Source organism: Carya illinoinensis, chromosome 9, assembly GCF_018687715.1.
Source record: "Carya illinoinensis cultivar Pawnee chromosome 9, C.illinoinensisPawnee_v1, whole genome shotgun sequence".
In the NCBI taxonomy this organism is placed as follows: Eukaryota; Viridiplantae; Streptophyta; class Magnoliopsida; order Fagales; family Juglandaceae; genus Carya; species Carya illinoinensis.
In genome coordinates, this window is record NC_056760.1 from 4,671,829 (window position 1) to 4,687,239 (window position 15,411).

Below are 15,411 nucleotides of genomic sequence, written 5' to 3' on the forward strand. Positions count from 1 at the left end.
GGCGTGTGTTTGTGCGCGTACCTAGGTGCAACCAAGCAAGTGAGATATTTAATTTGCTAGATATTTGGTACCATTAATGTTCAGGTAATAATGAAGTACTTTATACTAGGCTGAGGACAAAAACTAAAATTACGCTTAACCCCTTTTTCAAAACTATCAATTTTAGGGACGTTTGGTAGGACAAATATTTTCAAGTGTCTCAAATGTTTTTAGATATTTTTAAATATTTCTTTTTTAAACATCTTTCTAACATAAAATATATTTTAATTTTCAATCTTCAAATTTTTTATCTAATTATTAAATAATCATTACAACTTTTCAAACTTCTAAAAACACATAAAAAATTGACTTTTCTAAATTTTAAAACAAAAATTATATTAAAAATTACATTCAAATAATTTTTTCATATTTTATTGAACTTTTTCTTTCTTATTTTTCAAAATTCAATAAAATATTTTAAGTCAAATTATTTTACTATTATTCATTAATATTTTCTGAAATATCTTAAGTATCCAAAAAATAGAGTCGGTTTGGATTAAGAAACGAGAAGAAATGATTTTAGACGGAAATTTAATAAATTATTATTTTTTAATATTATTATTATTTTAAAATTTGAAAAAATTAAATTAAGATTTGAAAAGATTGAATTTTTTATTATAATTTATGTAAAAAAATTTAAAAAATTACAAGATGAAATAGATCAAATGATTTTCAAATCTAAACGGTCTAGTACATATATTTATGGCATGTAATTAGTTCGAGATATCGATTGCAATCCAGAGTACCTCCTCCGCTATTAATTAAAGCTTAAATCCCCTGGCCTCGATTTGTTTATTTATTGATTGCTAGCTAGCATCCCTATCATGGGCTAGTAGTCTCCTTGATCAGAAAATAAAAAGTAACACATCGTTTTGATCTCCGAAAGGAGTAGCATTTGAAGAGGGTTATAAAGGACTACAATTTCCACCAAATCAGAGAAACATTTCCTAATTTGGTGAATCATATTTAAATGTTTGTTTGAACTTTATTATAAATGTGCCAAGTTAGGAATCAAACGTTAGTAATTAACTTGTTTTACGGCTTCGATTTGACGATTGAGGTCATGGTGATGCGTAAGAGGAGTACTAATACTGATCATTTGTCGAGTTTTTATATAATTTACCCATGCTAGCTGCATGAATATTATTCGTTCGCCCGATCTACTAATTAAGAATTAGCATATTGTTCCATGCACCACCCGTACGTCTTCGTGCAAAACATGTTACACGAGGTATCTAGGTATCGTGCTCTAAACGATTAGACACTCATGGAATTTCCTTTTACTTTGACTGATAAGGATACCTAGAGCTAGCCATTTGCCCAACCAGCAAGGACGAAAGAAGTGACCTTTATTACCACAGCAATTTTAGTATATTTGAGCCCTTGCTTTATCATTTCATCAAGGAGTATCAAGCATACATCTCCTAGTACTTAAAGTGGCACATCTCCTAGTACCTAATTAAGTGGCCGGGTGATATATTGACGTTACATCGTAATGATATATAGCAAAGTAATATTTATATATAAAAGTGGGAATGGTGTCTTTTGATGTTGAAGTGATTATATCAAATGATCTGTAAATAGTAGTAAGAATGCAGTGAATAGTTATAAAAAAATAATGAATAGCAGTAAACTATTTTTTAAATAATAATAAATAGTAATAAAATATTCTGAGACTATTTTACTGACCAAACACAACCTAAATCTCCTAGAAGTAAGCCGACACGCACACTTGGTGTAATGGGTGTAAAGGGATAGCTTGAATATGGGCCAAACTGGATAGAACGCTAATTTCTCATAACTTACTTGCGAGAGTTTCTCATATCTACACTTCAATTTTAGCACGGACATGCTCTAACCATAGCCTCCTACTTATTCAAGCCAAAGAGGCTAATGATAAATATGGTCCTTTAAATTCATATTCATGTGGATGTGGTGCACTCACAAGAATCTTGATAAGCTCATATATGAGAACTAGAGTCAACCCATGTATGGAGGACCAGGGCATATCAAATTCGTTGCTAAAGTAAAACGGTTAAAACTGGTTCTCCAAATTTGGAATAAAGAAATTTTTGGTAGAGTAGATCATCATATCCAAGCTGCAGAAGATGAAATTATGAATTTAGAAGGTCAATTGCGTGCTAACCACAGGCACGATCTCGAGATACAACTTAATTCTAAATAGAGAGAGCTAGAAAATCTTTTGCTTCATGAAGAAATTTTACTTAAGCAGAAATCTGGTGTGAAGTGGCTTAAAGAAAGGGATTCAAACTCCAAGTTCTTCCATGCTGCATTAAAGCTTAAAAGAAATATAGGAATGTTGCAGAAGATGAAGTTGGATGATGGAACTGTGCTTAACTCATCTCAGGAGATACATGAAGAAGCGGTTAAATTTTTTCAGAGTGCCTCAACCATAGAAGGGGTGCAAGAGCTAGATACCTGGCAAAATTTACTCCAAATCAACAGTTATCACATATGAGGAAAATGACTCTTTATGCAAAAAATCAAATTTGGAGGAAGTCAAAATTGCTTTATTTGATACTCCTGAAGATAGTAGCCCTAGACTTTATGGATTTGGTTCTCGTTTCTTTATGAAATGTAGGGACATTATCAAAGAGGACATGGTTGAAGCTACTGTAGATTTTTTTAATGGGATTCCTCTTACAGAATTTTATTCTTTTGCGTTCATTGTCACTATCTCCAAAGAGGAGAACCCATCGAGTTTTGCTAAATTCAGGCCTATTAGTTTGTGCTCGGTGATATATAAAGTTTTCTCTAAAATAATGGTTAACAGACTTAATCCCATGCTTTTTAAAATTGTCTCGAAAGAACAAGGTGCCATCATCAAAGGTAGAAACATACATGAGAATACAATGCTTGCCCAAGAAATGATTCATAGCATTAACTCAAAGGTTCGAGGAGGCAAAGTGATGATCAAGGTGGATATGACTAAAGCTTATGATAGTCTCGAATGGAGTTTTCTATTGGAAGTATTAACAGTCTTGGGTTTTTTTGAAAAATGGAGACAACTATTAGCTAACTGCATTACCACACCATATTTCTCTGTTTCAATGAATGGTATTAGTAAAGGCTATTTTAAATCTTCACAGGGATTGAGATAAGGGGACCCATTGTCCCCCTATTTATTCATCATTGCTGAAGAAGTGCTGAGTCGCTTAATTCATAGGAGTGCTACTGAGGGTAAGATGATTGATTACAAAACTTGCAAAGGATGTCATCGTATTTTTAATCTTTTCTACGCTAATGACCTTATGATATTTTTAAATGGCTCCAAAAACTCTTTGAAGGCTTGTATGGATACACTTCACACGTATGAAAACATCTTTGGTCAAAACGTAAATCATATCAAATCAACAATATTTTTTGCTAAACAAGTGGCCACAACAAGGAAGGAAATTGGGATGCAAACTACAGGCTTTCAAGAAAGTGCTTTTCCATGTTTATACTTGGGTGCATCTATATGTGCAGGTAGGATACATGTCTGTTGCCCAGATGACTAACACAAGAGGGGGAGTGAATTGAGTTGTATTAAAAAAATAACAATTATAAATCAAATATATAATATAAAATATAAACAAAATATGAAATAACAATAAATATAAAGAGTAGGGGTAAGAGAGAAGCAAAATCAGTATGTTAAGGAGGTTCAGCCTCACTGCCTGCGTCCTCGCCTCAAGCTACCTCTTGAAGATTCCCAAATTCACTATTCAACCTCCTTCAGTTGGAGATAGACACTTATTACACCTTTGAACAACACCGCTACAAAGGATCCGTCTAGAACACCCTCTACACTTGCAATCACCTTACACGTGGTGATTCAACTATTCCCCGTGTAGAATACTTTCTACACGCACAAGGGTTATACACACCCTTTTTCTGATACAAGAGCTGATAGTGGGTAGGTTATCAGAAAACACTCCTCAATGAGTAAAATAAGAACAATACAACGCAAATTATATCTATCAAAATAAACAAGGATTAAGGCTCAATGCTTAGAGAAGAGAGAATGAAAGCTTTGAATGAATGTTGTATGCTCTTTGTGTTGTAAATGTGAAACTCTCAAATGATCTATTTATGGGCATATGAGACTTCATATTCAAATTAAAAAAGGATTCACATGTCAAAAACAACATCATTCACTTTTTCAAAAAATCAAACCTAATATTTTACTTTTGGCATATGACAAAAGGAGCACACTTTCTTTTTCAAAAAATTCAAACCTAATCTTTTACTTTTTGCATATGACAAAAGGAGCACACTTTCCTTTTCAAAAAATTCAAACTTAATCTTTTACTTTTTGTATATGACAAAATGAGCACACTTTACTTTTCAAATTTTTCAAACAAAACCATCTATCTTTTGTATAAATCTAAAAAATCATCAATCACTTTTGAAAATATTCAAATAAAACATGCACATGTGAAAGATGACAATCAATCATCTTTAATATTTTTAAAGTTCAACTCTTTAATCAAGGCATGCACATGTAAAAGATGACAATCAATCATCTTTAATATTTTCAAAGTTCAACCCTTTAATCAAGGTATGCACATGTAAAAGATGACAATCAATCATCTTTCAAAACTTTCAAATTTAATTTTCAAAAATATTCATGCACATGTGGAAAATGTATTTTAATGCTTTATGATAAAATATTAATTTTGAGCATTAATCCTAATTTCGAATTTTAAGAGATTTACAACATTACTCTATGACTTTAATGTGAACTTATTTCCTTCTTACTCATGCTTAGTTCTTTGATGTGCTTGACTCCATTGTGTAGACAACTTGATCTTGAAACTCCTTTATTCTTTGAATTCATTTGTTATCATCAAAATCTATGTGTAGATTTATAATCACATGAAACTTGAAACCTTGAGTTCAACAATCTCCCCCTTTTTGATGATGACAAATACTTGATAGAATTTGAAACATGTATTAATACTTAAGCTCCCCCTGAAAATATGCGTTAGTTTTTCAAGCAAAAGTATAAATATAATTCCAAGCATATATAACACGTTTAGCAATTTAAACAATGTTAATGTTCTAATCTAAAACTTCTCCCCCTTTTGGCATCATTAAAAAGGATCGGCAGCAAGTAAATGGACTGAAGAAAACCATGCGTTTAATAGTCACTGTAGATTGAAAAAGGAGCCGTCCGTGACCTGACAAATGCTGCAAAGTCTCAAGGCCTAACTCTATGAATTTAGTGCGGCAGGAGATTTAAACAATCGTCTGATGTTGTTGACAAACATGATTAAAGGTTTTGAGTTTCTATGAAAAAAATGAGCATTTTCATCTATCGGATGCCAAAAAAATACATCGCTTCTTGACCTGAGTTCTATTTTTCCACAACGATAGAATGGCTGAGCAATTCTCTTCCACTAATGTTCCAGACTTGAATCAGGAACCCTTGACGCATCAATCATCAATCTTCTCTCCTGAGGCCGTCAATACCATGATAGGAACAGAGAACCGTTTTTCTAATAAGGCTGATTCTGAGATTATTGCAGAATCAAGAATGCCCAGTAGTCAATATGTTGCCTCTGTTACGATCATGTCTCGGAGGTTAATGGCGAGGGTGAGTGAGATTGATCATCTTAACATGCAAATATCTAAGTTACGACAGAAACTTGCTAATAAGGATAGTGAGAATAAAAGGCTAAAGCAAGAAAACCAAGAGTTGAAAAAATTTACAGATTGGTATGCTCATGATCTGCAACCACGAATAGAGGAGCTGGAACGAGAAAGGGTTCAGATACAAGGTCAACATCGGCAGATAACAGCAGAGGTTCATCGTTTACTAGAAAAATAGGGATAATCTACTGTTAATCTCGCTGGCTTAGTAAGAAAACTTTTGACAATGTGTGTCTAGCATATCTTGTATTTCTTTTGACTAAAGAAGATTTGAAGAGATAATAGTTTGTCTTATTCTTTATGCTATCTCTATAAAATCAGTCCTGAAGTTCATCCAATTCGCATCAAGTTTTCTTCTCATCTCAATAACTCATCTGCATTCTTTCAACATTCTCGTTTTAAGCCTTCTATTCTTTTCTCAATGGCTCATTCTTCTAACATTTCTCTAGATCCATCCATGAGGCATTCTGCATCTCAACCTCCTGTCCTTTCTGCAGCTGTCATTGGTGCCATGTTACAGCAGGAAAATAATAATCTGACTAATAAGTCAGATTCTGATGCTATTTATGACTTGGTGAGTCTTGGGACTCGCTACTCTTCCTCTATTGTTGCTTTTTCTCAGCGGCTACAAGCCAAAAATCATGAAGTTGAAAAGCTCAAAGAACAAATAGTTGTACTTCAACGAATTGTTCAAGAGTCTCACACAAGGAAAGGAATCATTCGACATAAGAATAAACAGTTGAAATCTTTATTAGATTCTTTATTCCGCTTGCCGGTTCCCATGGATAAGAATGACATGATATTGTAAGAAGAGAATGAGCGTCTCAAACATGAGGCTAAGAATCTCAAGTTTATGTAAAAGTATTTAAAAAATCTATCTCTATTTTTATTGACTCTAATCTATCTTTTAAGATATATTCATAACATGCATCATACCTATTTCTCTTCTGATCATACATAATCTATCTTCTAGTAAAGACTTTGTAAAAATATCTGCTAACTGATCGTGTGTGTTTGTGAATTCTAGTACTATATCGCATTTCTGCACATGATCTCGAAGAAAATGATATCTTATTTCAATATGCTTAGTTCTAAAATGTTGTATTGGGTTCTTTGAAAGATTTATAGCACTTGTATTATCACATTTGATTGGAATGTGATTATACATGAGTTTAAAATTTTCAAGTTGTTGCTTCATGTAGAGAACTTGAGCACAACAACTACCCGCAGCAACATATTCTGTCTCAGCAGTAGATAGTGCAACAGAATTTTATTTTTTACTAAACCAGGAAACTAGTGCATGACCTAAGAAATGGCATGCTCCACTAGTACTTTTTTTATCTATTTTACAGCCAGCATAATCTGCATCTATGTAGCTGATTAGATCGAAAGATGTGTGCTTAGGGTACCATAACCCTAACTTAATTGTACCACTAAGATATCTAAGAATGCGCTTAACTACAATTAAATGTGATTCTTTTGGAGATGATTGAAAGCGTGCACATAAGCACACACTAAACATAATATCTGGTCTACTGGCTGTTAAATATAATAAGCTACCAATCATACCTCGATATATCTTCGAGTCAACTGGCTTACTGGATTCATCTTTATCAAGTTTAGTTGATGGGCTCATTGGTGTTCCAATTTCCTTAGCATTATCCATCCCAAACTTATTCAGTAATTTCTTAATATGTTTTGATTGATTGACGAATATCCCACTTTTTGCTTGCTTAATTTGCAATCTGAGAAAGAATGTAAGTTCTCCCATCATGCTCATCTCAAATTCTTCCTGCATAGTCTTAGCAAAAACTTGACACATATTTTCATTAGTAGCACCAAATATTCTATCATCAAAATAAATCTGAATCAAAAGAATATCATCATTTTCATATTTAATGAAAAGAGTTGTGTCGATTTTTCCTCTTGAAAAAATTTTTTCAATCAAGAAACCACTGAGTCTCTCGTACCAAGCTCTAGGAGCTTGTTTAAGTCTATATAGTGCTTTTGTGAGTTTGAAAACATGATTTGGGGAAATATGATTTTCAAAACCTGGAGGTTGCTCAACATATACCTCTTCATTTATAAAACCATTTAAGAAAGCACTTTTAACATCCATTTAAAAAAGTTTGAAATCTTTATAACAAGTATATGCAAGTAGTATTCAAATAGATTCTAATCTTGCGACAGGTGCAAATGTCTCATCATAATCGATTCCTTCTTCTTGATTAAAATCTTGGGCTACAAGTCGAGTCTTATTTCTAGTAATGACTCTGGACTCATCTTTCTTGTTTCTGAAAATCCATTTTATTCCAATAATAGTATGATTTTTGGGTCTAGGAACAAGTGTCCAAACATCATTTCTTTTAAATTGATTCAACTCTTCTTGCATAGCTAGAATCCAAAATTCATCAAGAAGTGCATCATCAATATTTTTGGATTCAATTTGAAATAGAAAAGCAGTATGATTACAAATATTTCTAAGAGATGATCGAGTACTTACACCTTGTGAAGGTTCTCCCAAAATTTGTTCCACTGGATGATCTTTCACAAATTTCCACTGTTTGGTTGCATCTTGTATTAAATTTTAATAATCTTTCCTGATGGCTCCATGTTGAACCTCCTCTATTGTTTTCTCTTTGTTGAGATTGAGACTTTCCGTGTTATTTATACCTCCTGTTTCTTCATCAATAGATTTCTTGAAGAGTGGAGAATTAGATTCATCAAATACTATATGCATAGATTCTTGTACAGTCAAAATCTTTTTATTGAATACTCTATAAGCTTTACTATTAGTAGAATACCCGAGAAATATACCTTCATTAGATTTTGCATCAAACTTACCTAAATTATCCCTGTCATTCAAAATAAAATATTTGAATCCAACTACATGAAAGTAACCAATGTTGGGCTTTTTCTTATTCCAAAGCTCACAGGGGATTTTATCTAATTTAGACCTTAGCATAACTCTATTTATAACATAACATGCAGTACTTAACGCTTCGGCCAAAAAATAACTAGACAAGTTGTTCTCATTGAGCATTGTTCTTACCATCTCTTGAAGAGATCTATTTTTCCTCTCTACTACCCCATTTTGTTGAGGAGTTCGAGGAGCAGAAAAATTATGCACAAAACTATTTTCATCACAAAATGTTTCAATATTTTTATTAACAAACTCTTTTCCCCTATCACTTCGGATACTTGAAATAGTATAGCCCTTTTCATTTTGAATTCTCTTGCATAACTTGGTAAAGTCATTATGTGCCTCATCTTTATGAACAAGAAAGATGACCCAAGTATATCTAGAGAAATCATCAACAATAACAAATGCATAATATTTTCCTCCTAGACTTGTAACTCTATTTGGTCCAAAAAGATCCATGTGTATCAGTTGCAATGGTCTAGTAGTGGAAATATGTTTCTTAGTTTTAAAAGAAGTTTTTGTTTGTTTACCAAATTGACATGCATCACAAATTTTGTCTTTAAGAAAATTTATTTTTGGTAAACCTCTCACAACATCATTTTTTAAAAGTTTGGAAATAAGTTCCATGTTGGCATGACCTAATCTTTTATGCCATAACCAACTAGTTTCATTTTGAACTGAAAAGCAAATAGCATCTTGTGAGATAATTTCTTCAAAATCGATTGTATAAACATTATTGTTTCTAAAAGTAATAAAACAAATATTACAATCATGATCATTCAAAATAATGCACTTATCTATTTTGAAATTAACTGTAAATCCTTTATCACATAATTGACTTATACTCAAAAGATTATGTTTTAGACTTTCAACAAGTAGAACATTTTCAATTATGAGAGAAGATTCATTACCAATTTTACCTATTCCCACAATCTTCCCTTTCGAGTTGTTTCCAAATGTCAAGTGTCCTTCTTCTTTAGATCTAAGATCAAAGAACTTAGTCTTGTCTCCCGTCATGTGTCTTGAACATCCACTATCTAAAAACCACTTGTTTTTGCTTGTGGATGACTTCATGCATACCTATAAAAACAATTAAAATGATTTTTCTTGGTACCCAAGTTCTTTGGGTCCTTTATTTATTATTATTAGAAGAAACAAGATTTTTAGGTACCTATATGACCCTAACAGTCATTGTATGATTTCTTCTAATAGGACAAGTATGATAATTATAACCATTTCTATTATAGAAATTGCAAATAGCATTTGACATATATGAAGAACTTGAATGATTATAATAATATCTTTTTTTGACAAAATTATTTTTATGAAAAGAATTTTGATTATTGGTCTTTGATATAGAAGGATTATTAAAGAAATTTTTATAAGGTTTATATTTTTGTTTTGGCATATATTCCAAGCCTGCCTTGTCAAAAACACATCTTTGACTACCAAGAAGTTTTTCAAAATTTTTTTTTCCATTTGTAAAGTTTTCAACAATATTTTCTAAATCGGTTCTTTCTTATTCAATTCAAGATTTTCATCTTTCAAAATGATATTTTCTTTTCTTAAAATATCAATTTCATTTGTTAAAGAAAAATTTTTCTTTTTCAAAACAGTATATTTGATACCCAATTTTTTAAATTCCTCATAAACCTCTTCTAAAATATTTTGCAATTTTTCATATGAAGGAACTTCAATATTATCAAGATTTGTTACCTCAATGTTATTTTTAGCCATAAGACAAAGATTTGCTGATTCTCCATTGCTTGCTTCACTATCTGAGCTACTTGAATCATCATCCCATGTAGCTTTCATTACTTTCTTACTCTTGTTTCGATCTTTTTTTAGTAGAGGACAATCTGGTTTGATATGACCAGGCTTATTACATTTATAACAAATTAAAGTGTCATTTTTACCTGAATCTTTCTTGGAAAACTTTTCAAAAGATTTCCTCGGAGGAATTTTATTTTTCTTTAAGAACCTTTGAATTCTTCTTGTTATCATCGCAACTTCTTCATTTTTGTCTTCATTTTCCTCATCTTCATCACTTTCACTTTCATGAGAAACAGCTTTAAGTGCCAAGCTCTTCTTTGGCTTTTCTTCTTCTTCTCCTCTTTTCAATGTGTACTCATGGGTGATAAGTGACCTGATGAGTTCATTCACTTCGAGCTTCTTGAAATCTCTAGTTTCAATAATCGCTGTCACTTTTAATTCCCAGCATTTTGGTAGAGAGTTAAGAATTTTTCTTACTATCTCCACCTTGGAATAAACTTTACCAAGAGTTGTCAAGCTGTTTATGATGTTAGTAAAACGAGTGTGCATACTAGAAATAGATTCATCATCATTCATCTTAAACATTTCATATTCATGAGTAAAAATATAAATTTTTGATTCCTTGACTTGCGAAGTTCTTTCATAAGTAACTTCCAAGTTATTCCAAATTTTTTTTGCCGTAGCACAAGTCATTATTCTATTAGACTCATTTCCATTAAGAGCATTAAATAATAAATTCATAGCAGTTAAATTCAAAGTATAAAGTCTATCGTCTTCACGATCAAACTCTTCTTCTTCCTTTTTGACCTTTATTCCATCAACCACTTTTGTTGGAATATAAGGTCCATTTACAATACATTTCCAGATTTTTCGACCTTGAGCCTGAAGGAATATTCTCATTCTAACTTTCCAGAATGAGTAATTATCTCCACAAAAAAGTGGAGGCCGACTGCTAGATTGACCTTCACCAAATGAAGCTGAAATGTTAGCCATAAGATCTTAACTCAAAAGATAGTTAATCTTATAATAGAGCTCTTAGCTCTGATACCAATTGTTGCCCAAATGACTAACACAAGAGGGGGGGTGAATTGAGTTGTATTAAAAAAATAACAATTATAAATCAAATATATAATATAAAATATAAACAAAATATGAAATAACAATAAATATAAAGAGTAAGGGTAAGAGATAAGCAAACTCAGTATGTTAACGAGGTTCGGCCCCACTGCCTACGTCCTCGGCTCAAGCTACCCTTTGAGGATTCTCAAATTTACTATTCAACCTCCTTCAGGTGGAGATAGAAACCTATTACACCTTTGAACAACACCACTACAAAGGATCCGTCTAGAACACCCTCTACACTTGCAATCACCTTACACGTGGTGATTCAACTATTCTTCGTGTAGAATACTTTCTACACGCACAAGGGTTATACACACCCTTTTTCTGATACAAGAGCTGATAGTGGGTAGGTTATCAGAAAACACTCCTCAATGAGTGAAATAAGAACAATACAACGCAAACTATATCTTTCAAAATAAACAAGGATTAAGACTCAATGTTTAGAGAAGAGAAAATGAAAGTTTTGAATGAATGTTGTATGCTCTTGGTGTTGTAAATGTGAAGCTCTCAAATGATCTATTTATAATCATATGAGACTTCATATTCAAATTAAAAAAAGATTCACATGTCAAAAACAACATCATTCATTTTTTCAAAAAATCAAATCTAATATTTTACTTTTGGCATATGACAAAAGGAGCATACTTTCCTTTTCAAAAAATTCAAACCTAATCTTTTACTTTTTGCATATGACAAAAGGAGCACACTTTCCTTTTCAAAAAATTCAAACATAATCTTTTACTTTTTGTATATGACAAAAGGAGCACACTTTACTTTTCAAATTTTTCAAACAAAAGCATCTACCTTTTGTATAAGTCTAAAAAAGCATCAATTACTTTTGAAAATATTCAAATAAAACATGCACATGTGAAAGATGACAATCAATCATCTTTAATATTTTCAAAGTTCAACTATTTAATCAAGGCATGCACATGTAAAAGATGACAATCAATCATCTTTAATATTTTCAAAGTTCAATCCTTTAATCAAGGCATGCACATGTAAAAGATGACAATCAATCATCTTTCAAAATTTTCAAATTTAATTTTCAAAAATATTCATGCACATGTAGAAAATGTATTTTAATATTTTATGATAAAATATTAATTTTGAACATTAATCCTAATTTTGAATTTTAAGAGATTTACAACATTACTCTATGACTTTAATGTGAATTTGTTTCCTTCTTACTTATGCTTAGTTTTTTGATGTGCTTGACTCCATTGTGTGGACAACTTGAACTTGAAACTCCTTTATTCTTTGAATTCATTTGTTATCATCAAAATCCATGTGTAGATTTATAATCACATGAAACTTAAAACTTTGGGTTCAACAATGCCACTCATGTAAATTCCTTAATTCAGAAAGTGCAAAAGAATTTAGCCTTGTGGAAACGTGCGTTACACTTGAAGGGTGGTAGATTTGTACTTTTAAAACATGTGATATCCAATATTCCTATACACCCTTTATCTATACTTAAAATACCTCGAGTGTCATACACAAATTAAATTAGATTTTTTCTGATCTCCTGTAGGGTAGTAAGGACGACCAAAAAAAGAAAAAAAGAAAAAGAAATGGGTGGCATAGGATATTGTCTATTTCCTGTGGGGTACAAAGGCTTTGTGTATATATATATATAGTTTTGCTATATATAAGTAAAGTTGCGTACTAATCTGTATACCAATACTGATTCATTCATATTTAAAAATTAAATTAACATTGTTTTCAATAAAATTTATTTTTAACCAATCACATTAGATTGATGCACATATAAGTGCACAATTATGATTACAAATAGATTTTTTCATATATATATATATATATATATATATATTGGTTCACGCTTGTTTGGCAATATTGCATGAGATTTTTTGAGAACTTTCTCGCATCTAATTCATTCCAAACTGCTTACATGCAAAAGTAATTACTTGTTTGGGATATTCATGAATAACATTTAGTACTACTTCAAGATACTAATTAATTAATAGACATAAATGATAAGCAGGAAGACTAGTCTTATTATATATAATTTAAGAAATACATTGATTACGTGCATACATAATCAAGTCCACGTACGCCTGTGCGTGTGTGACTTAATTCATCATTAATCAAAGCAAATTATTTGATCAGACATAATAATTACTCCACATGACAGTGCCTCCTCACTTCTTTAAACTTCATATTTATTTAAAATCCCGCATATTAACTAATTTGAAACGCATTACGTACTTTGAGTAAGATGCATGCCAGCTTACCCATTTACTCCGATTTATTTTAGTTTTCAAGACACTGCAAACGACATGCCAGAAACGTCCAGGGGCTTCTGAAATGCTCGTGGAGGGCTTCAGCAATCCAGGTCTTCCACTTAGTTTTGAAGTGGGTCTGAATGTTATTTCTGACTTCCCGATATGCGTTGGGGTCAGGAACCAAGTCGGTACCAATCTCATTGAAGAGTTGAGCCACTTCTTCGTCGCTGCCAAGGTGATTCTTTAGTATTCCCTTCTTCCTCAACTGGATTACGTCTTTGACGTTATCAATGAGTGAATCCAGGAATAATATGTATGAGGTGATCTCGAAGTTATTTTCGAAATCTGGACACATCTCGTAGGCTATCAAGTTCAAGAACTTGGGCCCCATTGAGCCATTAACCTTTATTGGAGAAAGCCAGAGGAATCCCGGGTACAAAAGGAGTGATTTAGTAAAACGTATTGCTATCGAGGAATAATCACCAGAATTGCACCTCACGTAGATTCCTGCTTCTCTAAGCTCCTCCACGTTGCGATACGAGTGCGACCGTGCAGCCGCGCCGTCTCGATCTTGTTTAATTTTGTCGTCCCTTCCTTTGTCGTCGCCAGCAGTACTTCTTTTGGGTTTGACGCCGATGATTATCGTCCTGAGGAGATCGAGAAGATGATTCGGACGATTCCTTTCCGTAGTACCTTCCTCCTCGCCCAGCAGTGCCTTAATCTTGTCTTTGTCGTACCTTTTGTTTTCCTCACCCGCGTCGGGGCCATGAGTTTTGCGTTTGCCTAGGCTGAAATATCGCAGCCACAGGAGAGGCATCCGCGTCTGCGTTTTCGTAGTGGACGCCTGCGTAATCATGAAGTTTTGTATGGAATCCGTCAATTGATCTTTCTTTGCGCTGGAATTCATCAAATCCCCAAGGAGTTGATAAGGAAGTTGATTCTCCAACAAGAATAAATCCTGTGTTCCAAAGGCCAGCAGATCGTATTTCATTTTCCAATCTTTGCATTTGCCAACAGCACAATGAATGGACTGTAATATTGCACACCCATCCACAAACAGCATCCAGGCGAGGTCCTGATCGCTATATTTCTTGGTCACCTTCTCGTCGAAACAATGCCTTAGTTGCTTGATGTTCTTCTCAACTACGTTGAACAAAAACTCAGCATCTTTACCACTTTCCTTGACAAAGCAGTTTGTCATTCTAAGCTTGTACTCCTCCGCAGGCTGGTATTTTGGCTCATCATGATGGATAGGACCGAGTGCAACAATCCTTGGCGTAAAATACTTGTCGAAATGTTTGTGATCTCGCAGCAACAGCGGAACCTTTTGTATTTTTGGTGTAGCCTTTTGACCTTCATTTGGCGTATTAAGACTGGAATGATCTCCTGTTTGGCTCAGGTTCTCAAACCTCTTTTTTTTCAGCTCGCATGCTTCCTGATCTTCGAGTTCAATGATCCGCCCCTGCCCCTGCAGGCCGCAAATGTCATCACGGCCCCTGCTTGTTTCATCAGCTTCGGTTCTGACAGCATGAACCTTTCTCGACAGCAACTCCTCCATGGATATCACATGCTCCCTGGTTCCGGCCATGGCGTGTGTTTGTGCGCGTACGTAGGTGCACCTAAGCAAGTGAGATATTTAGTTTGCTAGAT

At 33.2% G+C, this 15,411-nt stretch overlaps 1 protein-coding gene across 1 annotated transcript; it reads right to left on the reverse strand.

Annotated features, from left to right (window-relative positions):
• Nucleotides 1–13,522: 13,522 nt before the first annotated feature.
• Nucleotides 13,523–15,390, reverse strand: LOC122277666 (UPF0481 protein At3g47200-like). Its single transcript, XM_043087754.1, has one exon. It carries the CDS (start codon nt 15,347–15,349, stop codon nt 13,790–13,792), a length of 1,560 nt encoding a protein of 519 aa, XP_042943688.1. The 5' UTR covers nt 15,350–15,390; the 3' UTR covers nt 13,523–13,789.
• Nucleotides 15,391–15,411: the final 21 nt, after the last annotated feature.